This window comes from Podarcis erhardii (assembly GCF_964252035.2).
Source record: "Podarcis erhardii genome assembly, chromosome: 2".
In the NCBI taxonomy this organism is placed as follows: Eukaryota; Metazoa; Chordata; class Lepidosauria; order Squamata; family Lacertidae; genus Podarcis; species Podarcis erhardii.
This window is the reverse complement of record NC_138498.1, coordinates 50,401,654-50,427,284: the sequence shown is the minus strand read 5'-3', so window position 1 is coordinate 50,427,284 and position 25,631 is coordinate 50,401,654. Positions and strand designations below refer to the sequence as shown.

Sequence of the window (25,631 nt, the reverse complement as noted above, 5' to 3'; positions counted from 1 at the left end):
CTGATTGGCCTTTATATTCTCTGAGGCCAGGGGCGGTCCCAGCCCCCAGGAGACCCGCCTCTCCTGGCCTTAAGGCGAGCACTCCTCCTGGGAGCCTCATCTCGCTCAGGGCACATCCACTCGAGGCAGCTCTCACCATCCCTATGCAATGGGAACCAATGGCTGCTGTGCTGGTCCGGGGGGGGGGAGGTTGCTGTGGGGCGAGGTCCAGGACCTGAGTTGAGGGTCGGTAGACAGTCCTCCTCAGGCAAAGCGGGGTCCACAGAGGGAAGCCGAGCAAGGACAGGAACTCTGGGGGAAACAGGACTGGATGCTGGCCGAAACAGCTCATCAACGACATTGCTCCCGCAACCTGGGACCGGGCTGATTGGCCTTTATATTCTCTGAGGCCAGGGGCGGTCCCAGCCCCCAGGAGACCCGCCTCTCCTGGCCTTAAGGCGAGCACTCCTCCTGGGAGAAACCAGTTCCCTTCGCCTCTCTGCCCTGAGCCTCTGCAGTTCAGGAGAGGCTGAAGGGTTACTGAGCCCAAGGGGAGACTCACCTGTAGGCACTGAGTCCTCAACCACCTCTGGAGCCAGAGTGGATTCACCTGGTTCCTGCTCCTGAGGATCTGGCACAGGTGCAGGCGCTTCAGAATCAAGGCCCTGCCCCAGTTCAGCCGGCCCTGGAGGCGGGGACTCCTGTGCAGGCTGGGATTCCTCCGGTTCAGCCTCTGAATCAGATTCCCAGGCCATCACAGCTGCAGAATAAGGCAATGGCCCTTTAAACAACTGAACCTTCTTGTTGGCCCCACTCCCTCTAGGGCGTTATCAAACTGGCCGGCCAGCGGTTCGGTGGTCATTCACACTACCCTGTTCTCACCTTACCTGGTCCCAGGTCTTCAATACATAATAACTCTGCTGACATTCTGGGTGCCCTGGACTCTTACTTGTCCCCACAGTGGGGACCCCAACTAGAGGGGAACAGAGGAAGAGCATCATGACTGGACAGCACTACCCTTGTCTTGAATACATTACATGAATGCAGAAGGCTTTGAGTTTGAATTTCAGATCAATTCAGGGGGCTTCCAATATAGCTCCCAATTCTCCTTTCATCAATCTTACCCTTCAGTACTTTTATCAAATTCATCCTTCAGCTCTATAGCACTCCTCCAGGAATTGCTTTTAATTCATTTTTAATCTGTGGGTAGAAGATTACCCCACCCACAAGCACACTCAAATGTAGGACCGCATTCAAAGGTCACTTCCTGAGCAACATCATTCTATCACTCAGGATTTAACAGCATATGAGCTCTAAAAGTTTTAACTGACCTAAGTGCTCTACGACCATGCAGGTAAACTTGTGTTCTTCACCTGTGTAGCAACTCAAAAGTAGCACAAGGCTTCCTATATGAATTTAACATTTGCCCTTATAAGTAATGAGGTAAAGTGCCATTGAAGAATATACCAACTGCCAGCTTCTAGGCTGGATCCAATCTCTACAGCAGTGTTTCCCAACCTTGTGCCTCCAGCTGTTTTTGGACTACAATTCCCACCATCCCTTGCCACTGGTCTTGCTAGTCAGGGATGATGGGAGTTGTAGTTCAAAAACAGCTGGAGGCACAAGGTTGGGAAACACTGCTCTAGAGCAATGTTATCTGGCCCCTGGCAGGTAATGGTGATTAAAAAAGTATGCACTCACAAGAAAAAGAAAAACCAAGAGAGAGTTATTCTATACTTCAGTGTTCTTTCTAATTAGATAGCATATCTCATACCCAAGTTTGTTATTGCATATTTGCCCTTTAATTAAAAATGTGCCAGCTTTATAAACCCCAATCCCCTCATGAAGAGTTTGGCTGATGTCTCAAGAAAAGACACTGCTATCTGAGATGACAAATAGTGGCCCTCCACAGTATAGAGGGTTATTTTCTGCCATGAACATGAGACTTAAGAAATGAAAGGTAAGGTAGCTATGGCTGCACAATCATTTTAAAGCCTTGTAGAAAGGTGACATGAGCTTTATAGAGCTTAAATAAATTTTTGATACCAAACACTTCAGTTCTGTTCTAGGCATCACAATTTAAGAAGGCTATTGACAATCTGGAATGTGTGCAGAGAAGAGCAACCAAGATGATCAAGGATCTGGAAACCAAGCCTCATGAGGAACAGTTGAGAGAGCTGGATATGCTTAGCCTGGAAAATAGGAGACTGAAAGGACAGCCATTTTCAAATATCTAAAGGGCTGCTGCATGTAAGACAGAGCAAGCTTGTTTTCCCCTGTTCCGAAGGGTAGGACTTAAACCAATGGCTTCAAGTAAAAGAAAGGAAATTCTGTCTAAACACCAGGAAGAACTTTCTGACAGTAAGAGATGCTTGAGCTTGCTGGTCGGACAGAAGTTCGAATCTGTGTGATGGGGTGAGCTCCTGTTGCTTTGTCCCAGCTGCCGCCAACTTTGCAGTTCAAAAGCATACCAGAGCGAGTAGAGAAATAGGTACCGCTGTGGTGGAGAGATAAACAGTGTTTCCATGTGCTCCGCCTTCCATCACAGTGTTCTGTTGCACCAGAAGTGGTTTAGTCATGCTGGCCACATGACTTGAAAAGCGACAAATGCCAGCTCTCTCAGCCTGAAGCGAGATGAGCGCTGCACCCCATAGTCAAATTCAACTGGACCTAACTGTCCAGGGGTCCTTTACCTTTACTTTTATTAAGGTAACAAAGAGTGGCTCTGTGCCAGACGACAAATGGGTGGGCCTCACTGCCTCAACTCACTGGCAGCTTCAAGCTCATGAACCTCAAACTGCCAGTGAGCACATGGAAACACTCTCAGGTGAGAGACAGAACAATGCTTGATTTCTGTTGTACTCCAAGGCTGTGGCTATGGGAGAAACAAGAACCTTTTGGGGTGTTGATGCTGTGAGTCCTTCCTTCGTAGGCTCAGGTCATATGAATGTGTAAATAAACCATATATCTTAAAGACACCACAGTCTCTGCTGCATCTCATTCCAAAGGAAATACGAACCATGGGTAAGCACCAGGAACCCCTGGAATCTTGCACCACTCGGAGAATGGGGTGGCATGCAACAATATGAATATAATAAATTAAAAGTAAAATAAATGTTGGAGGGAAAAAACAAATGGCCCAGCAAGGTCCTGTACTCCACTGCCCCCCTTTTCTGCAATTATTCATGTTCAGGTGTATGAGTGTTAGATCTGTTGGGTTCTCAAACACAACTTTCCATCCCAGATTTTCTGGTTTGGGATTAAGACAATTATGACTGAGAGATTATAGAACCTAGACACGCTGACCTTCACTACTGCTGATTATGACTGAAAAAAGAATTGCAATACTAATAACAGAACAAGGCTAGAAAACAAAGCAGTCAACCATTCATATGAGTTTTAACCATGTAGGTACTGCTGGTTTGTTGCATTCATCATCAACAGAAGATAACAAGACTTGAAGAGGCAGGATTGGCTAAAGAAAAGATGCAAATGAAGCAACGCCAAGTATTGTTGCCTCAGGAATCGCCTGGATACTGTTCCTTTCAGAAAAATGCCCTATGCTTGCCAGTATTTTCGCTTGGAGGGCTAGGGTAAGCCATATGCATGCATTGATCCATGTTGAAGGTGATTAGATATGTTAGCACAGCCGCTCAGATATAATTTCTGCAGTCATCTCACAGAGAAAGCTCAAAACTATTTAACCCTTCTTGAGAAACAGCTTCTCAAATGCTGTAGTAGTATCCTTTGAAGAAATGAACATCCGTTGAAAGAAATAGTGTTTCTGTTTAAGCTCATGTTGAACTAATGACATTGCTAAGCAGAGTGACTGATTTCCCCCCAAGGTACACTTGTTTTTTCAAACATGGCACACATAGAGTCATTCACCAACAATATATTAGTTGATGTGTATCTGGTCAGCAAATTCCATTTGCATGCACATATAACTGCCTGCACACTCTGACTAGACATGATTTTACATGTCAGACACTTCAATAACAGTGGCCATAGCTGCAAACTAGAAAGGTTGCTCTGCAATATACACCATGCATCAATAAAATTTGAAACTCTTTTAAAATCAACCAAGCAACCAAACACACACACAAAAGTGTAGGACCTCATTTTGGTGGACTCAAGTCACTTTTACAGTTTTCTGTGTAGCCACAGTGGCTCCCACATAAATTTACACTTATGGCATTCATGAACATAGAAGAGTGTTGACTGAAAAGCTCCAACTTCCAATGGCACCAAATAACAATTATTATTGTTATTGTTATTACCCTGCCCATCTGGCTAGGTTTCCCCAGCCACTCTTAGCGAATATATTTAGGATGCATACTTGAATTTGCGAAGTGGCAGTTGTAGATCTACTGTTGTGGAAGTGAGATTCCACCAATAGAGACACAATTCTTAAATCATAATTTCAACACTATTTTTTATCATTATTTTAAAGCTCAAATGAATGTATGAAATGGCCCTCAAGTCAGGGCCAGCACTGGATAACCTGCTTCCCTAAGGCTACCTATATCACCTGTCTGTATTATCCGATGGTCAGATGGCTGATAAGTAAAAGAGTACATAAAAAGCAAAGGTAGAGGTGTTCCGCCATATGCAAAAGCTCAAAATCCACAGTTGGGTAATGTGTGGTTTGCGCATAACTTGCTTGTGCCTTGAAGCCTTGAAGAAGCACAAGCACTATAGCAATTTAGATTTACATAATATTTTTGTTAAATGTTTCATTTTTCTACAATGGACTGATCAAGAAAATACTGATTTTATAGTTTTGCACATGTTGATTAGAACCATTGTGTTAAGTGGGGTGCTAAAAAGAATTGAAAAATTAAATTATTATTTTTTAAAAAAGCATCAATACAATTATGTCTTCATAAGTGTCATCACATGCTGCCTAATGTAATGAACTGTCAGAGTAACCAGGTTTCTTGTGTATATGCCAATTCCCTTTATGTTGCCGTAGTTGATGTTAGTGTATAAATGAATGTTGTGGTGTGTCAACTGTACATCCTAGATGTCTGATGTTATCACTCATCTGGGTAAATGTGCATGCAGACATGTGGAATGAGTAGGAAAAGACTGAAAAGACTGAAAGTTAATAATGCTCCTTTTCATTTCTATGACCACATTCCTTTTTTAAACTTCACCAAAGTGTCCATGTATGCTTGGCAGGACTTCTCTTTTTTGTTTGAAACAGTAGTCCTTTGTCTTCTATATGCACCTTCATGGGTGGGTGCTGTGGAGATTGTCTAAGCTGCCTTGAAGCCAAGACCATCCTGCTGCCACCACCTCTCAGTTCAACCTAACTGTTGAGCAAGAGGAATTCCCAAGAGTTATGGCTCAATTTTCAATCTGTGAGGGGTCAACAGCCTGCTATCTCTCCAGTTAGCTGGGTGAGTTCCATCTGTTTTCCCTTTAACCCTCCTCTAGGTCTAAGCATGATGGCTTAACAGTACATACCAGCATTTAGGAGAAAGATATTTCAATTCATACTGTCAGATCCTAGATTCCAATTTTTAAAAAATCAAACAAAATCAAACAAAACAAAAAAACCCTATTGGGATTAGGGGTGGAGATATTAGGGGGAAACAAGTAGCATTAAAAAATAGAAAAGAAACAGAACTATTTACTCTCTAAGAGACCTACGCTAAAGAAGAATATCAAATATACTTGTGAGGAGTGTTTTCCAACAGATGACAAATTTTCACAGGAAATAACTGCTATTTTTAACTTTGTGAAATCAGGAGAGGGGTTGACGGGGCAGCAGATCCTCCATCAGTATGACCATGAAAGCTTGAGCATACATGGAGGGGAGAATTTTTAACACTTGGGATGTACATGAAGAGACATAGGTCATTGGCACCTTTCAACAACCTAGGAAGGTGGAAGTAAAAGATAGGCAATGTTTCCTAGTTCTTATCTTCTCTTGAAAGACTAGGGGTGTGGTGAGTTTCCAGCTTATGTGCATGGAGGATGCTTGAAATCTGACAGGTAAGTTTGTAATTGTGGTAGGTAATTTTTGTGGCATTTTTCATTTTTAAACCATGATACATTTTAGTTTCAGGCCTTTCCCCACAGTTGCTATCTCCAAATGTCTGTGCGCTCATATATTCAGCTTCAAAAAAATGTAAGTTGCCAATTTAAAAATAAATGTATGACTGTAGAAGTCTTCAGACTGGTAGCATAAACTAAGATGTAAAAATACCCAAATTCTGGGATGGAACCAAGCATGTCTATATTTACAAGAAGCTAAGAGGAAATTCCAGTGAATACTGTTTCATTTTATGTCACAAAATCGTATCAGGCTTTTGAGTTTTTCAGAAGTCTTTATTCGGCAAGATCATAGAATCGTAGAGAGGGAAGGGACCCCAAGGTTCACCTAGTCCAACCCCCTGCAGTGCTGGATTTCTCTCTACAGCTGTCCCTGGGTGGGCTCAAACCACCAACCTTCTGGTTAACAGCCAGACACACTTACCCATTGTGCCACAGTCTAAATGTTACACAGTGCAGGGGGAGGTGGAAAAATAAACAAAAACATACAAAAATTAGGTTGAATGTTGCAGCTATTAGGTCAGTTTATAGACTCAGTTCAGTGATGGAGATTGTAGTTGATAAGTCTCCCCTAGGGGTTACAGATACAAAGTTGTATACCTAGAATTCTGGAATAGAGAAGCAATTGTTGTTTCCCATTTTTGAAAGCACAAAAGACTGGTGGTTATACAGGTCCGTCCCATTCCTTAAATAAAACATAAAGATTCCTGGCTAGGCAGAAAGCAGATGCAAAGAAAAACATGATAGTCTGTATGTTAGCAAAACATTAATTTCGGTAGAAGAATCATTTGAATATAAATAGTGAGTATTACCTAGTGGCTTGGAGAGGATTTAACTCTCAAAATGCAAAGCCCATCTTTAGATGTTAGAAAATTATGTTGCTATAGTGCTTGTGCTTCTTCAAGGCTTCAAGGCACAAGCAAGTTATGCGCAAACCACACATTACCCAACTGTGGATTTTGAGCTTTTGCATATGGCGGAACACCTCTACCTTTGCTTTTTATGTACTCTTTTACTTATCAGCCATCTGACCATCGGATAATACAGACAGGTGATATAGGTAGCCTTAGGGAAGCAGAGTGACAACTCAGTGGAAGAGCATCTGCTTTGCATACAAGAGGTCCCAGGTTTAATCCCTTGCATTTCCAGGTAGGAGACACGCTATCCAGAAACTTTGGAGAGCTGCTGCCAGTCTGTGTAGATAATACTGAACTAGATGGATCAATGCTCTGACTTGGTATAAGGCAGCTTCCCATGTTCAAATGCATCCCATCAAACACTACCAACTATTGTGGACTTGAAACAGTGCTCATGTGTAGACAAAAATGCAGACAGAAAAAATGGATCTGTGTAACCCCTTAATTCCCTGGTGTGTACACAGACACTGATAGCCATCAATTAGAGTAGATCAGATTGACACATAAATACAATCAATTCATAACATTAGCTGCAAGTTACAGGGTTTGTATGAATGTGAAAGGACTTAAATGTCATGCTTGGGAGTAGGGGTGTTTGTTGAAATTTGTATCCATGTAGCTTTTTGTAAATAGTGACAAATCCAAATAAACTGAAAGTTATGTAAGTAATCAAATAATATGTTTTTCAGTTGGCCAGAAGCATAGTAATCTGTATTCATAAATGGTTCAACACAGTGTGTGCTGCCCAGAACTTAGCTATTTTTATAGTTATGAGGATTGCCAAGAAGACAAAAAATAGAGGGGAAAGCATTGAACGAGGATAAGCATTTAAACTTTGATGAGCAATAATAATAATTTTGGTCTTTAAAATGGAAGCAAAGACTAGAAGTGAAAGACAGAATCAACATATTCAAGAAGTACCTATGTAATCTTCAGTTAATGTAGGATGGAGATACCTAAATCCACTGTAGAATTAGTATGGGCTGACCAATTGATGCCACCCCACTGCTACAAAGTCCATTAGAGCTTTCTGTTCCAGCGCTCTTACTCTTCAGCACTTATAAACTCCTTTCATGTATACATTCCAGGAATGAACACACACGTCTGCAAAAAGGCATCTTGGCTGCAGGCTCTGCCCCCAGTCTATACATGTTTATTAGAATTTCTAAAGAGTCCCCATTCAAGCAGCTGTACACATGACAGACTCTCTCCAGATGTTCTAATCAATATGCATGGTTCAGGAGTGGAATCTGCTGTGCTTCTCCCTCACATGAATTTAATTCATTAGTCTCAGAATCAGCTCCTAAAAAGAGTGTGACTTTCCAGTCTTTGAGGCAGGCATGGGGAACCTGTGGTCCTCCAGAGGGTGCTGGACTACAGTTCCCATCATCCCTGATCATTAGCTATGCTGGCTCGGGTTGATGGCCATTCAAGTCCCACAACATCTATAAGCCATGGGTTTCCCATCCCTGATCTGTTCTAGACCATTATTTGATCACAATGTGCTATTCAAAGAATAGGAAGTTTAGAGTTGTATTTTTCCTTGTGCAGTGGAACAATCTCCCCCTCTCCTTCCCCCATGTGCCAGCTGAATCTGTTCTGGAAGTTTTCCCCAACCCCCTAAGTCTTGCACTAGCACAAACGTGCCATTGAATACCACCCACAGGATTATAGAATAGTGGAAAAGAGCAATGCTTAGTCATTTCAACCAGACTCTTGCCTTGAGGTGATGATAAGTTCAAGAGTAGAACGGTCTACTATGTAGCATGGTGGAGCTGCTATTGAGAAAAAGCAAAGGCCAAATCTCCCTTGAGCATTCTGTTCTTTGGACCCAGGCCTTGGTGTATGACTTTCTCCACAAATATATTTGTAATGGTTGTGCATCAAATCAATGTATTGTGTTATTTGGCCACAAATCTAAACTGATGCTCCTGCATAGACCAGTGGGTATGATCTGAATCAGCAGCAGCCACACAGATAAGTGTGACTGATAATGGATCATCATCATCATCATCATCATCACCATCATCGTCTTATTTGTATCCCGCCTTTCCACTAAAACCATGCTCAAGGCAGCTTACAACATGAAAATTACAATTTACAATTACAAACGTAACAAAAGTAGTCATAAACAAGATATACAACACATCAAAAAGTACACAACCAAACTAAACAATTTCCATATAAATCAAAATTTCTAAAAATAAAGATACAAAAAATTAACATCAACAACAGCAAGGAAAAACCCCATACAATACCCCAACCCAAGACCATTCAGCGGGTTCACCTTTCATAACTGGAGTCAATCAGTCAATCAGTGCCTCGCCCTCCCAGGCCAAGTGAAAAAAGGGCCAGCAAGGCAAGGAACATGTCTTCCAGGACTCACAGACAATAAGATGTCTGGCCTTTTCAGCAGCCTCCTCTTTTGTATCTGGAGTCAGTTAGGGCGCTGCCCTCCCAGGCCAGGTAGAAAGAGGCTAGCAAGGCAGGGAGCAGGTCTTCTAGGACTCACAGCCAAAATGGTTATTACTACTAATTAAACAAGTGATTACTATATTGGTTATGTAATTTTTATGATAGAATGATATTAGTGGTTTGCCAAGTAGTTTATGTTAGAAGCATCCATCATTCACACTTAACCAGAGTGTGTGTGGCTACAGTTTGTAGGCAATAGGATGAGACTACTTACTTGGACAGCTTATGGAAACTGGTTTCATTTATTGGGTTACAAATTCTACTAACTGACATTATCAAAAGATAATGTGTTCCTCTATTCACAGGAGGGTCTAACCAATTCTTTCCAGTCCTAGCTGTAAAAAAAATCAGAGAAGCTCAAATATGCTTCCAACCTGCTTTAGAATCAATTGTGTCATGATCAGTAGAAAAAAGTGACCACCTCCATTAGAACTGTTCAAGCACTGCTCTTGGAAAACTATTTGCAGTTGAAAGATTACCACCCACAGATATCCACAGGACACTTAACTACCACAAGTCACTTAAAAAAAATAATTAGTGACCACAAGCAATGTCAAATTGCTTTTCGAAGTACAGCAAAATGATGGAGCAAGCTAAGTTACAAACTAAGGGGGAATAAATTGTAAATAATAGCTAGAGCCTGGAACTTGAAATCAATCTGAATATTACAGAGGGTGATTTTAGAGCAAATCAGAACTGCATTCTGTGCATAGAATATAAATGGCTAGCAGGTTTTTAGCTAGGCTTTCTTGAAAGCCTCATAATCATACAACAAGCACAATTACTTCAATAAGCCTTCAGAGTGCTCCCCTATGCAATGGACTGCTTCTACTTACTCCGAAGACTGAATATGTGGTTTGGTGTGTCTAACCCATAGCTATAGCCCTCAGATAAATAACTTTCATGGAGGCGAGATAGTCATTCTGCACACAGATAAGCCACTGAAACCCCATTGGCATCTACAGGATTTAGGTAACCTAAGAACAATATTGCAGTCACAATCTACAAAAAGACTTTTGTGGGAAGATGTTTGGGCTAGATACAGCTATTGCATTTGGCTGATCAAATGTATATCTAAGTATCATATGAGTATATATATACATAAATTGCCTTAGAAATCATCCAATTGTTTGCATTTAGGATCTGATTTCCCCACTTCTTCTTTATTGCTATTTGAAAGGCAGAATGAGTTGGATTGCAGAGCAGACAAGGAAAAAAGTTATTAAAAAAAAAATCTGCCAAAAACTACTGGAAGGAGATGCTGTTCAAAGGCTGTGATCCAGTACATGTAGTTTTTATATTGTAAATGCTGGTTCTGGTTCCAGAAAGGAAGAGAACCCTCAAGTTTTAACACACAGAGGCGCGCGCACACACACACACACACACCCGACTCATCCTCTCCAACTCCACGTACAAGCCGCTGTACTTCAGCCCCACCCCCCTGGTGTGCCTCCAACTTTCGGCTTTCCTTCCTGTGATGCTGAGTTAACCCTACTGAGAAAACAGAGCAAACAAACCACCCACTTTCGACGCTAGAGACTTCCTGGAATATTAGCATGCTAGATGGCAAGTCTTGCCGACTTAAGGATTGAAGACGAAGATGAAAGATCTTTGAAATGCTGCTTGCTATCTCCCCTCTCTTCTCTCACTTCCGCTCTTTAGGGAAATATATCCCCCCTCTTCTTCCTTTCCAAATGATGAGCATTAGACATGCACTGGCAGCATGGCTTACACACGATTAAAGGAATTAACGTACGTACGTCTCTCTTTCAGAAACCCCAAAAGGCTGCTGGAAAATGTTTTGCCACCTTGCTAGCCCCCCCCCCCCCCCCGCAAATGAATGAATTGATAACACAGCATGGGACCGGGAGTAAACAGGTTTTCCTCCGCGAGTGTGCTGCACACAGCAGGTTGCCGAGTTCTCCTCCTCACACACGTCTGCGTGAAAGGTTTACAACATTTCAAAAAGCAGCTTCCAACACAACCCCTGAAGCCACCCACTTTCCCCTCTTCTACAACCGCTAACACAAAACGACGAGCTCACACACATGCACACCCTTCGCTGTCATTTCCCCCCTTAGCGCGAATTTGCCTCTAACCATCAGTGTGTAGCTCTGTTAGTTGCAAGTGGCACATGCTTCGCTTTGCTCTTTTTAAAATGCCCAGTGCAAAAATCCAGTCTTTGCAAACACACATGAGAAAGGGAAAAAAGGGGAAAGATTATCCTTACCTCTCGAGGGTCTTCTTTGTTTGGTTTGCAGAGAAGAGAACGTGCCCATTACAGCACCCATTGTAACTGCTACTTGGGTGAGGGGCTACACAAAATATGCTTCCCCTCCCTCCTCCCAGTGAAACACCACCACCCCCAAAAAAATCTGTTTGGAATATCTACTCGGAGAAAAAGGAGGAGGGAAAAGCAAAGCACTGCAGCTGAGCGTTCAGCAAGCGTTAAGCTTTCAGATTTTTTTCTCCCCCTTTCAGTCAACACACACATGCACTGACTCACAGCCGGCTGCACTCTTATTATTCAAAACAGCTCCCCATCAAAATTTAAATGCTAGGTAGATTCCCTCAGACCAGAGCTGGCAGCAGATGCATCAAAATATTTACTGGAGCACAGCCACACAAACACACAGGCTAATTTTTTCTCTCGTTTCCTTATGGCTCCAACCAGAAGCCTGTAGGTCTACAGGGAAAACATCAATGCATCTCTTCCATTGTATACTAAACTACCATTCTGTAGGCATGGCGAAGGTCTCAAGGGATGCCAAGGGACTCAGGCTGAGTACCAATCATGAATGAATGAATGAGAACTTGCTGAATGGAAAATAATAGTGAACCAGCTGTCAAAGTTGTGGTTCTGCAGAAAGCTAATTCCTGCTGATTAATGGTCTTGCTAAAAAGGCAGGAAAGAGCAGTCACTTAAAACTCTTCCCAGCCAGAGGACTGGGGAAAGCAATTGCTTTCCTCACAAAAAATAATAACCAACAGCTAGTAAACTACACCATGTCCATTGTCCCTATTCTTCTCTTACATGCAATGTACAGACATGGCATGTGTATTTTAAAAATGTGAATCACAGTTATTTTAATATAGAAGGGACACTGGCTGATAGCAGTGCACCACTCTCTTTCCCCTAGAAAATATATGTGATAGGCATCATCATTATCTGAATCCCAATCAATTCGCTTTACTATTCACATTCACATTCCTGCTCCAACCATATACTGTAATACTATCTAGATATCACTCTTCAACTGAGGCCTTTGTACTTCTAAGGTTTCAGGGAAATCCAGGTTACACTATGTGTTGGTATTGACCATTTTGGTCAGAATATGATGTAGATTGTCTACTTCACACTAAGAATGAAAAATGGACAAAGGGTAGAGGGAAGTCAAGCCTAATTAAGCAACCAAGTCAGAGCACAGGAGTCAGCTTGCTGATCACACATCCTTTCAAGAGAGCAGCATTTGTGATAATATTTCATGGTATTGTGGAAATACCCTGTTCTACAGCAGAAAAATGTATTCTATCTTAGTGGTTCTATAAGTCATTTCTATATTATTATTATTATTATTATTATTATCATCATCATCATTATTATTAAAACAAACATTAACCAAATTTGATACACCAAACAACTTTGATGTACATTAAAAACTATAGATTTCAGATCATTAATAGGGTGAAAATATTCCCAAATAAAGTTTAGAGTGGTTGTTTTTTTCTGGAATAAGGAACACTTTGGACATATTGTTAGAAATATATATATCATTTTACTGCCCCAACACCTCCCTGAAAGGATGTAAGGCTAAGTTGTGCCCCCAAATATATTTGGGTTTTGTATGGTTTAACCTGATGCTTTGTACTGTGGAAGCTTTTTCTTCTTCTTATGCACTATCACACCCACCCTTGCTTTTCATATAGAAATTACGGCACGGAACTTAAAATAATGCCAATCCATGCAATGTACACCTCACATAGCCTTATTTCATATACCCTCTTGCATATTAAAATAGCAAAGTCGCAGTAATACCTTTAATAGACCCAACCCAAAAGTCACAAACAATGCAATATTTAGTCTGAGCAGGGAATAAATGACAGAAGCTACCCTACCAGCTTGATTTCAGCTAGAGATGGTTGAAATCTCCCTAAGAAATAACATCTTTCATCTTCCCTTGAAATTCCTGCACATCTTTTTCCTGGTGCTTCACCTGAACAGCTATGACAATTAAAGATGTGGCCAACATTCTTAAACATCTGAACCCAGTATTGGAACAATATTGCTTTACCATCTCTCAAAAATCCTAAAGTGGACTTCCGGGTTGGCGCCATCGCCGAATGGCGGACTCCCTCCGAGCTCCGGAGGGAGCCTGCTCAGCAGGGGCTGGGTTCTACCGCGCCGGCGACGTGGGGACCCTCAAAAACCATGGGCGCTGAAACCCATGGGCATGGTGACTCGGCGGGCACCGTTTGCGCCCCCCCGACCACGCGAAGGAGCCTTTTTAAAGGCTACGGAGCGGGTGACGGGGGGGGGGTGCTGTGAGTCCTCCGCTTCCCCTGCTGAGTGAAGCCGCATGCCATTTGGCGGAGAGCGCTGACTTCTTCCATTGAAAATCTGGACTCAAAAGAATAACCCGTGAGTAATTGGAACTTGGATTAAAAAGGGGAACAATTTTTTTCTTAAATTCAGAGCGAGCGGGGGAGGTGCAAAAAGGAAGTCAGCCTCCCCCCTGTTGTAGAGGAGCTAAAGCAAAGGACCTGACAACTAAGATCGAGTGCAAACTTTTTTTTGGATAAAGTTATTAATTTCGCGATGGAAAACTATAAGCTGGGCTGGAGGAGAAAAGTGGAATGTGAATTAAAATACAACCCCCCCCCCCGAAAAACCCCGGGAGCGATCCGTGAGAGCGCCGGGAGAGGAGAAATAGAGGTTTTGACAGCTGTCAAAGGAGCTGCCAAAACTGAAGAACAAAAAGAGAACTTTGTTACGAGGACTTTGCTGGTTACATTTGTTATAAATTGGATATAAACTGTTTAAAACAAGGAATAATAAGTTACTTTGACTGGTGGGTGTGATCGGGAAGGAAACTGAGTTATTATAATCCCTCTAGAGGAGCTGTGGGTCATTACAAGTATTGCTGGCATGGAATTTGAATCGGACTTTTTATCTCCTGGGAAACTGCAGAAATGGAACACTATTTTGTCTACAGAGGTCTACACACTAAAGGAGACAATAGATTTACCTATTGAAGAATGGAAGGGACTTGACGTAATGTTTTGTTCCTGAATAACAAAGCCTCTGTAGAGGAATTACAAGCTTTTTGGAATTAGAACATTTGTGCAGGAGAGCAGGAAAAAAAAAAAGAGGAGAAGAGAGAACAACAAGAACAACAAGAATAACAAGAACTGGACAAAGTTGGAAGATAGACCCCTTCCAAGATTGGACATTCGAAATCAAAGATGACCAAAAGACGGCAAAGACTATTAAAAAGACGGCAAAGCGGACTGGTGAAGGACTATGGCTTAGATGTGGGAGCTCCAGGACGACAGTAGACATTGACGGACATTGGGAACGCAACCGGGAAAGGAGGGAGGGAAATTTGGAATCCAAAGGGTGTTAAATTACATTTTATTCTTTTTTCTATTTTTTTTATGTTAATCTGTATTGTATACTAAAGAGGGGAACTCGTGGAAGGGAACAGGTCGATTTTAGGGGATGGGAAAATATTTTTTAAATTGGGTTAATGATAATAACTTTAAAACTTGGGGTAAGAATTTGCTGAATCTATTTGAAAGAACTGGAATACAAGAGGGGGAGGGGAGGGGAAGTCCTGGAAAGATGACATTGAAAATAAGGCCTTAAATTTGGATGTTTTTCTTTTCTGTTATATTTGAAAATCTTTAATAAATATTATTAAAAAAAATAATCCTAAAGTGGCTTTGCCTAAGCAAAACCTTCCAAATTCCCTTCAACTATTTATTTATTCAAAACTCAGTGGGTACTGACAATGCTAATCATGATACAAAGGATGAAATTCACAACCTCTGTGTTGCACAGAGCACCTAATTCGGCCTCCTTTCAGTCTCACTGCCATTCAATGACAGATCCTTTGTGTGACATTGCATCCTGTTACTCACATTTTGCATGCATCTTTCAAGCGAAACTTGTATTTTTGTGTGCACTTTTTGCATACACACAAAAACATTCAGAAGTACAGAGAAATCCCACACATGATCCCACACAACTTTCCACATCATGACTCATGCATTTTGGGTGACAGCACCGCAACGCTAAAACATGAACATGTAAAATGAATTGCCCTACGTAGTTAATTACACAGAAGAGATGCCACAGGGAAAAACAAGTGGAAATTAACTCCTTTCATAATGCTTTTTGGCATTTGTTGGGCTGCACCCAAAAATAAAAGCATTTGATTGGCATAGGCCAATTCAGCCGACCACCTACATGGAGAATGGTGGGAAATACACTGCCAGCTTTTGTGAGGAAATCATGAAGGGTACTAGCAGAGCAGAGTTGAACCCGTTACCAAGATGTCTGTAATTCTTGTAGCTTCAGTGCTAGTGTCTGAGTATGGCAGCTGCTGTTCTCACAGAGCACCATGTTTTTCTGGGTGGATGAGAGTCTTAACATTTGTTTTTAATTTTTCTTGTAATTTATATTTTTCATTACAATCTGGCTTTAGCATAATTTTACCATAGAAAGGTAGTTTTGTATTGTCCAAATAAAGAAGAAACATAAATTGGGAGTACATCTGCCACTGACAGCCTGGCCCCACTTGCATCCCCAGTGCCTGCTCACCAATGTACATGGCAGCCTCATTCACAACCTACCAACTCTTATCTCCATGTTCCATCCAAACCTCCCCCTCCTATGCCTCTCAAGCAGACCCATGCAAAGCTTGTCTGAGCCCAGGACAGGATTCTTGTTAGAACAAAGTTACTGAACTCAAACAAAAAAGCAGCCGGTCCCTAGTGGGGCCACACAGCAGATTTAGGGGAGTGCAATTGGTTCAGTTGCACTGGGTGCAGAGCCTCAGGGAGGCAACAACTATGTTGTAGACAGGAAGGTGAGAGGCAAGGGGGTGTTGAATTTGGGGACCTCAAGGTCCATCACTGCCCAGGCCAAGTATACCTAGCTACCTCCCCCTCTGAACGGGGCCTGCTCTCAAGCTTGGTGCAATCTGCTCTGACTCAATCTATTGCTCTTGAGCTTGCTTGTGGATCAGAACACAACACTTGGTTGGACTGCACATTGGATTATGGGTTGCAGTCCATTATATATTAAAAGATATGTACAAAATGTGTGGGACGCGGGTGGCGCTGTGGGTAAAACCTCAGTGCCTAGGGCTTGCCGATCGCATGGTCGGCGATTCGAATCCCCGCGGCGGGGTGAGCTCCTGTCTTTCGGTCCCAGCTCCTGCCAACCTAGCAGTTCGAAAGCACCCCTAAGTGCAAGTAGATAAATAGGTACCGCTTTATAGCGGGAAGGTAAACGGCGTTTCCGTGTGCTGTGCTGGTGCTGGCTCGCCAGAGCAGCTTCTTCACGCTGGCCACATGACCCGGAAGTGTCTCCGGACAGCGCTGGCCCCCGGCCTCTTAAGTGAGATGGGCGCACAACCCTAGAGTCGGACACGACTGGCCCGTACGGGCAGGGGTACCTTACAAAATGTGTATTTTATGGATGAATGCACTGAAAAACATTCGAAAATGTGGCTGCTTTGTTTAAAAAATGGTTAACCTACATTGAAAGTATAAACAAAAAGCCTACAATTCAAATGTAGACTTATTGTGTGTCATTTCAAGAAATCCACAGAAAATGGGATGGAATGGACCGGTGATGGAGTGTTGGAACAACTGAAACATGATGAAATTAGTTGCTCATCCCTAACCTCAGTTCTCTGCTTGGGTCAAAGAAGAGAGTTAAATTTTTTTTAAAAAGTTTCTCAATGGGAAATGCGGGGGGGGGGGGGAGGCGGGGAGAGACCCATTAGGGATGAAAACTAAGATCATCATCACCCATTCTGATGGTCCACATGCTTGAGATCATGTAGAGTAAAAAATGAAGGACGAAGGAGTGACCTCACATATACCCACAGCAAGGCAGGGTTGTCACTGCATAGCCATATATATGGCTGTGGCGGCAACAGCATTTTAAAAAGCAAAGGAATGAAGTCCCATGTGGGTAGGTGAGGCAATCGCCTCAGGTGGAATGATCCACAGGGGCAGTAGATCCAGTGTCCAAGGAATGCATCACCCACTGCTGCTGCTGCAACAGCTGCAGTGTGTTTCTTGGAGGTCAGATCTATCGCCTCCTCAACAGCCCCACCAACACCACCTGTATAGTGGATTCTTGGTGAATATGAGGCTCCTATCCATGTCCCTGATATAGCTCTTCACTCACCCCTTCTTCCCTCTCAGGGGAAATATATTGTGGTTCACCTGAGGCTCCAAAAGGACTTGGGCTGGCCCTGCCCAAAGCCTTACAGGGCCAGAGAATAACATAGGAATGAGGGAGGTAGAATGGAAGCTGATGAGTGAGGAGATATCATGCAACATACACACACAAAGTGGAGGTGCAGGGCATAAATACACACCTAACAGTAGTGGGACAGTGAATTTATGGCTCAAAGCAAAGGGAGAGGGTGTCAGCAGTAGCAGCCACAGTGAGTGCAACTGACAGGTGTCCACCAGAGAGTTTTTTCAAGAGTGTGTGTTGCCAGTCTAGCCTCCTGGTAAGCATGTGAGCAGATACTTTACCAGCAAGGGAATAACCTGGTGGTTTCTTCAGGTTGGGGCTAAATGTAGATCTCAACACTAAAGTGTTAAGAATTGCTAGCAGCCAGTTCCTGCACAGGTCTACTTGATTCATGTTTCTTCCTCCCATGTAAATGTGTTCTGAAGTGAAATTCTGTGAATTTCCTCTCTGAACTTTCACTTAACAATTTCATGTAGTGTTTAACTTGAATGACTCCTTTAATACTTCCAGATTTACCTCCCAACACAACACTCACTCTGCCCTCCACCACCATAATCAGATGAGCACAATAATGAGCAGAAAAAACACACCCTCAGTGATCATTGTCACCAACCTCATTCTGCACCCAAAGAATGGGGTAACACCAACCTACCCCTGCAGTGGGGATATGCTGCTATGTGTTTTTTTGCTGGTCCCTCTTGCCTCTCTATAACTACATTTAATTTCAAGTCCCAACCCTACTGGGATCAGTAACAGAAAATTTAATTCTTAAATTGCACAAGGGATGTGTGGTGTGCTCAGGTTCTGTCTGTGGGTTTCCCATAGGCATGCAGTTTGCCACTGTGAGAATAGAATGCTGGACAGATAGGGCTCTTCTTATGCTCATATGGGTGAAAAAATGGTTCTGAGATGTATAGGAGCTACCAGGGGATGAGGAAATAATACAGGTGTAGGATAGGAGTACTGAGCATGTGAAGAAAGTACATAGGATTTAGTAGCTAATCATATATAATGAGATTCCTAGGATATGGGTATTTGGAAGACTTTTGAAGTTTAGACTTCTAAAAAATGTAGACAATTCTAAGCATTTGAATAAATACAGGATTTAAACAGAGTCTTGGGGGAAGTAATATATAAACAGCAGTTTTGGAAACTGATACAAATTTTCCCTTGGAAACAACATAGGCAGCCATTTTGTCATTCTTTTCCTCTAAGTACCCTTCATTGAGCGGCATAATAAATTCTTTTTTCAGAATTTTCTCACAGCAAAATTTCCTACTTCCTTTCTACAATCATTTTAAATGGCTGTTGAAACCTCCCCACCTTACTTACATCTCCTAGCTAGCTGAATAGCAAAAATGATCATCTTAAGCAAGAGACAAATAACAGTAACAGTAAACCTCTGGCTGGAACAGAGCCCGTCCATGATTGGAAGATCAGGGCATAGCACAAGTTTATCTGGCAGCACAAAATGTACTGACAGGATACAGCTGGCAAATCTGTGCACTGCAAGGATGCAAGTTATTGCTGGACACATGTCAACAGATAATTAGATTAGTCTACTAGGCATAACTAGGTGGTTTCCTGTTCTCACTATTTATTTATTTTTACAAATTACAGCTTTCATTTGCCCCAACTCCTGGCTGACAAATAATGTCCGCTAAGCAATGTGCATTGCACTATGCACTACAGACACTTGGTGATATACCCACATAGTTCTTCAATCTGTCATTTCAGAATCTTCAGGCAACCTTCTCTCACTTAGGGAAGCAGCAAAACAATGCCTGCTGTAGCAACAGATCTGTGGTTTTTTTATATCATCACAGAAAGATTCTTAATTCCATGGATCACATTATATGGATTATTAACCAGTATTTTACAGAGGTATTACATTGCATGGTTGGCCCGTAATGATCCCCACAAACATGAAAGCCATGTATGCATCTCATGGTGTAGCTGTCCTCCCCCCGGTAATTGTTAAGTTGTGGGCGAACATAGCAGACGACACAGCGATTTCTCCAGAGCAGCTCTTTATTTGTAAGCTGGACAGAACTGAACAGCAAACAGCTCAGCCGGCCTGCTTTTATAGGCAGCCGGCTGTCAACATTGTAGCAACAATACCCCAGGGTTCCCGCCTAAAATAACTGACGTGGACCTGAGTGAAAACTATCTACAGTATCCCCCTGCTGGCCCAGGGTGAGAACTTCAGTACATAACAGTAATCACCTATGAAACTGAACTAATTGTTTAAACAAAACAAGTGGAGTGAAGAATATGAAGCTTCATCATTTAGTTGTAGACTGTTCAATGCACTTCTTTGCCCTGACCTTTGATTTTGTATATGTATATGTATGTATATATATATATAACTTACCCTTTAAATAAAATTGTTGCTGTTGTTGTTTTATTTGTGCCCCAGTTACAAACTTATTCTAAACATGTCCTGGGACATTATGGTGAAGGATGGGGTAAGAAAAGTAATAAATAACAACAGCATCAAAGAATGGGTGCTTTGCTTTGTCTTCCCCTCTCAATCTCAATTAGCTATTGCACCACATATATATGTGTGTGTGAGGGGTGGGGCTGGAGTGTTAAATTAAATACTATATTAAAAAGGGACCAAAAATATATACTTCATAGATATTATACAATGGACTAAAAGCATTATAAGTTATCTATCCAGGGCATGGCTTCTGTGCACAATTTCTCCCTCTCTCCCTCTCTCTCTCTCTCTCTCTCTCTCTCTCATCTCTCCATTTATTAGGTCTCAGCTGCTTCCTCCACTACCAAGACATAGAACCACCATGCAATTATCAGTGGAGTCCTTAAAAATGGCATGCACCTCTTGCTCTTCTTTATCAACTAACCCTAACTACAACAGTAATTTTCCTGATGATCCTGGAGGGGCTCTCCTCTTCTGGGGTTCTTGCTGTATCTCTCAGGCAAGTCTGAAGAAACATTTTAAAAAGGGTTCTGAAGCTGTCATTTTTTTCACAATTCTAGTTCACCATTTTATTGCTGCAGTCAAAGGCCATGACAAACCTGCAGCAATAGTACCAATAAAATAGCGCAGAACGTACATCCATAATATAAGCCAACATCTGTGATGTAAGGGAAAGAAAATACCAGAGACACCAACAAGCTTAATTCTAGATTGATTTCAGATTAAACCTCCAAATCACAACAATTTATAGCAATGTTATCTAATTTCTTTGTCCTGATGTTATGTTACCGAATAGTTGTCATTCAAATTCAGGCATGGAGTTACTCATTCATATGGCTGTCCTGTCACAAGTGCAAAAACTATGAGTCAAAGTAGGGTTGGCAGGCATTCTTAGGGTACTACTAATAGCTTCAAGTAATTATGTAACTAAGTTTACTGAAGCTCAACAGGCTTATTTTTTTCTGCTTAGCTCCTTATAAGTTAAAAGGGGGGGGGGTAAAGGACCCTTGGATGGTTAAGTCCAGTCAAAGGTGACTACAGTTTCACTGAGCTATGAAGGTCTCTTACCTGATTAGTCAATATACTGACATAAGATCATAATGTATGCTTAAACTAACCTCTCTCCTCACCTTTCCAGCACAACCCCTTTACCTCTTTTGCACATGTGTTTGATTTGCACTAATATGGTAAGGTAGGTAAATGTAAAGGACCCCTAGACGCCGGTTAAGTCCAGTCAAAGGTGACTTTGGGGTGCGGTACTCATCTCCGCTTCCAGGCCGAGGGACCCAGCATTTGTCCACAGACAGCTTTCCAGGTCATGTGGCCAGCATGACTAAACTGCTTCTGGCATAACGGGACACCATGATGAAAGCCAGAGCACTTGGAAACGCTGTTTACCTTCCTGCTGCAGCAGTACCTATTTATCTACTTGCACTGGTGTGAAAGTAGCTCCTTATATTGCACCTATGAGCTGGTAGATGGATGTTAGGCAAAAAGGTGCAACGAATAACCAGTGCTTTAAAGGGATAATCTAAGGGCGGGATTAATTTAACCAGTCATGTCAACAAAAGCCCTACGCAAAGACTTGCACCTGTGCAAAGGGGCTTTCCCCCTCTCCACTCCCTGAAATTGGCTCTGAAGAGGTTGAAAGAACCTTCAGAACAGCACAGGAAGGAGAGAATAGAGGGGGATTGTTCCCTCTGGTTTGCACAGACAGAATGAGTGGAAGAGTGTGACACTGAATTTCACCCAATCTGTTCATATAAACTTCAAACAAACTGCAGATATGATATCATCCAGAATGGTTTTTTTCTCCACAAAAACAATTATGACAATAAAATTGAAACAATTTTTTAAAAAGTAAAAAAATAAAAATTGATTATTTAGAGGTCAGATCCTGCCACACTTTCTCACGTAGAGCAACAGTATCATAGAAAATAATAGGCAAGACAGTTTTGGAAATCTATTGAAAAGGTAATAAAACAATTTATTAGTATAGCTGTACAGGCCCAAAGCAACAACTCTCTCTGGATCTTGAAAGCTGCCCCAAATAATCTTCAACTAAAATAAAAATGTCACATTTAGTTCATGATTTTGAAAGTGGAAATAAAAATGCTGAAGTGTGCATGAAAAAATGAGTCCAGTAGCAATGGGATCATCTGAAGCTAAAAATAAAAGATGGGTAATATGACCAGGAATGTGGAAGCTCCTTTGCTTTGTCTATACATAATAAATATTCTGGGAACTAACATAAAACCACACCATTTACATTTAATAGCTGAACAGGACTGAGCATTTTGAGTGTTCAGCAAAAGGAAGAATAATGCATCATATGCAAATAAGAATTGATGAGGTTTTTTCCCTTGGCAAAAAAAATGACGAACAACTCTTAAATCCAGGCATTTCAGTATCACTAGCCAGCTCTCAAATCTGGCATGTGTACCCAGTAATGAGTAGTGATGCAGTGCTGTGGGATAGGTTTATATCATCAGTTCACATATAATAACTGCAATAAGCTTACAAGCAGGAGAGTCCTCTTCAGTGATGAAACAAAGCAGGGATGTCCAAATACATTTTGCAGCCTGAAGTGAAATACAAGATGGCACCACTCTCATTCCATACACAGAAGCTGACCCAGACTTATATTTTGGTACCTGTGATGGCCCAACAATTTCCCCCTCCCACACTCAAGGGCAGTAAGTTAGCACGAGTGAGTGCATGGATAAGGGCTCAAGGCAGGCCACACTGCACCCACAGCTCTATCATCCAATATCTGGTCCTCACACCTTGCCCCACACTTCAGCATCTGCCATCTGAAATGGTGCTTTATTCTACCTAATGAGATCTATATAGAGTTGAGTAGACAGATCTTTCCCATGATCCAGTTTCATATGACCCTCTTCACATTGTAAATGAAAGCAAGCAAACAAACAAAAATCACCAGGTGAAGAAGATAGTCATGCATTTTAAAACTTTCTTTTGAGTTATAATGGCTAGCAGGCACTAAAATAAGACATCAGACTGAGTCTAAAGGCCCAGTGTTTGCTAATTCATAAACATGCAGCAAGCCACAAGCCCAGTGTTTGCTCATTCATAAGCATGCAACAAGCCACAAGAGCAGCAGCATAGTCACTTGTTCATTTCTGAATATATTCTCATTTCTTGGTCCGTAGTGGAGTATTTCCATTTTGCAAACGAAATACCGAAAGAGCAGATATTACATTACTTGTTCAAGGTGGAATGACATTTGTAACACAATAAAGTATGGGATATGTTAAATTAATTCAGAATCCTCTGTTTGCACACATGCACCCTGACTCCCACAAAATAGTCTTCAGCTCAACACTGTTTGAACTTTCATATAAATCTGTAAATGACTGACAGGTGAAAATCCTTCGGGTTTTTGTTCTCACCAGTCAGCCAAAGAGACTAAGTACTGAGAAGTTCTTAAGAGGAAAGTGCTACATCAAAACTGCATATAGAATATTTGAGGAGGGGGGAAACCACCCACAAATGTCAGTCAAATATTACTTCCTGCTACAGCTCAAGGCCAAAAGGCCAAGCTGGAATGGTAAGGGAAAAAATTCTGCTATCAGGGATGACAAGACAGGGATAAAGGAAGAAATAAAAAAAGAACAATCTTTTAAAAAGATGGTTTGGCTGCATCTCCTAGCATCTATTTGTGCTTTAAAAGCACTCAGATGAGAAGTGCCAAATCACCAACTGGTAATTCAGGTCACTGAGCAGATCTGCACCGATTTGTTGACACAGTGGTCATCCGGCAGACTATTTTTGCTTCCCAGCAGTATTCTACCTTTTGCCACAGAATTGTGGTCAGGAACATAATGGCTGTTACAAAGCCTAAGGTATGTACCTTCTCCTCCTGTCAGGTTAGATTACATCAGGCGAAGAAAGAAAGCAGAACAAAAAAATGATTTTGTTTATGCAAAGCTTAACTTGTTTTCTTTTTTTATATCAAAATGGATCTGAAAAAATAATACCTGCACTGGTTACCAGTAGTGGTTTATAAAGCAGATATGCCCCATTGTGTGCAATGCTTATTTAACTTGGCTTTAAATTATAGCAAATGCATTAAGTAGCAGTACCATACTATAAGAGAGCTGAAACTAGGAGGGGTGTGCACAGATACAGATACACACACAAACAAGAGTGACAAGGATCTGTCTCCATTGAAAGCTCAGTCTGGTACAGAATGCACAAAGGAGAGATGGTTCAAGAGGATGCTTTCTTCAGGGCTGAATTGCAGCTTCATGTTTTGCCACTGTTACAAATCTGGCCAACATATTGGGCACTTGTACTCATCTTAGATTTTAAAAAAACAAAGAAAGAAAAGCAGCACATGTTGATGGCACTACAAAAACAGCAGCTTGAAGCAAACATTCAAGATTTTGTACTACCAGCGTTCTAAACTCTGGCAGAAATCCCACACACAGGCAGGCTGCTTAAAAATCTCATAGATTTCAATACAATTTTACTCTGTGCAAGATTGTCTAAATCTCTAACAAGGGCATCCACCCGAACAGCTTTAAGCTCTGATGGCAATAACGGCTCAGTATGTGTCACTGTCTATCCCTCCCCTGGGTGCAGAGTATATATTGGGGATGCACTTCACTGATTACATAAAGCAAAAGAACCAGGAAGTTTCTTCTGTCCATGCCTGTCTGTCTAGCTGAGCACGTGCCTCACACTCTGAATAGAGATGTGTCATGCTTTAATCAGGCTTCATTTCCAAAGATGTGGAAAATGCCAGTGGGTTAGAAAGGGTCATTAAGCAGCTGGACTGGTCTGATGAGGCTGCAATCCTTCCTTTCAAGAGGATGACTGGACTGCAAAGAAAGACAGGATTCCTTTACCTTTCAAGAGCTGTGTGGAAGAGGGCAGTTTCAGGTGTGTTTTTCTTGCCCCAACATAACAAGCCATAACTGCTTCTATATGACTAGTCAAGGAACAGGAGCTTTGCCTTCATTTAAATCTTGGCATCCTACACAATGAACTCATCACGTGAATCAGTCCTCGCAGGGATAGGAAATGCTCCTCTGATGTTGTGGGCCTCTGAATACATGATTATCCACCAATTATCAAGGCTAATTGCTAGTGCATCAGTGCTGCTTGCTCTCAAGGGCACATTCCACCTGACCCTAATTATGTTATTCAATATTATATTTTTGCACCCATTGTTTTGCTTTCTTCCCCTCCACCCGCACCCTGTCCTTGATCATCTTAAATTTGCCAA

General features: G+C 41.9%; 1 protein-coding gene across 11 annotated transcripts in view; it reads right to left on the bottom strand.

Moving 5' to 3' along the window:
• The window catches only part of KCNIP1 (potassium voltage-gated channel interacting protein 1), a 573,342-nt gene that overhangs the window by 304,002 nt on the left and 243,709 nt on the right, over positions 1-25,631 (bottom strand). The window contains exon 1 of one of the 11 annotated variants that reach the window (XM_081852174.1): positions 11,665-12,060. The exons of 8 other annotated variants lie outside the window; for them this stretch is intronic. In XM_081852174.1, coding sequence (XP_081708300.1) covers positions 11,665-11,725 — 61 coding nt within the window. In that variant the 5' untranslated portion in view covers positions 11,726-12,060. Of the gene's footprint in view, positions 1-11,664; positions 12,061-25,631 lie in introns of those variants that run through there. 2 more of the 11 variants (XM_081852176.1, XM_081852164.1) reach the window with 2 other exon arrangements.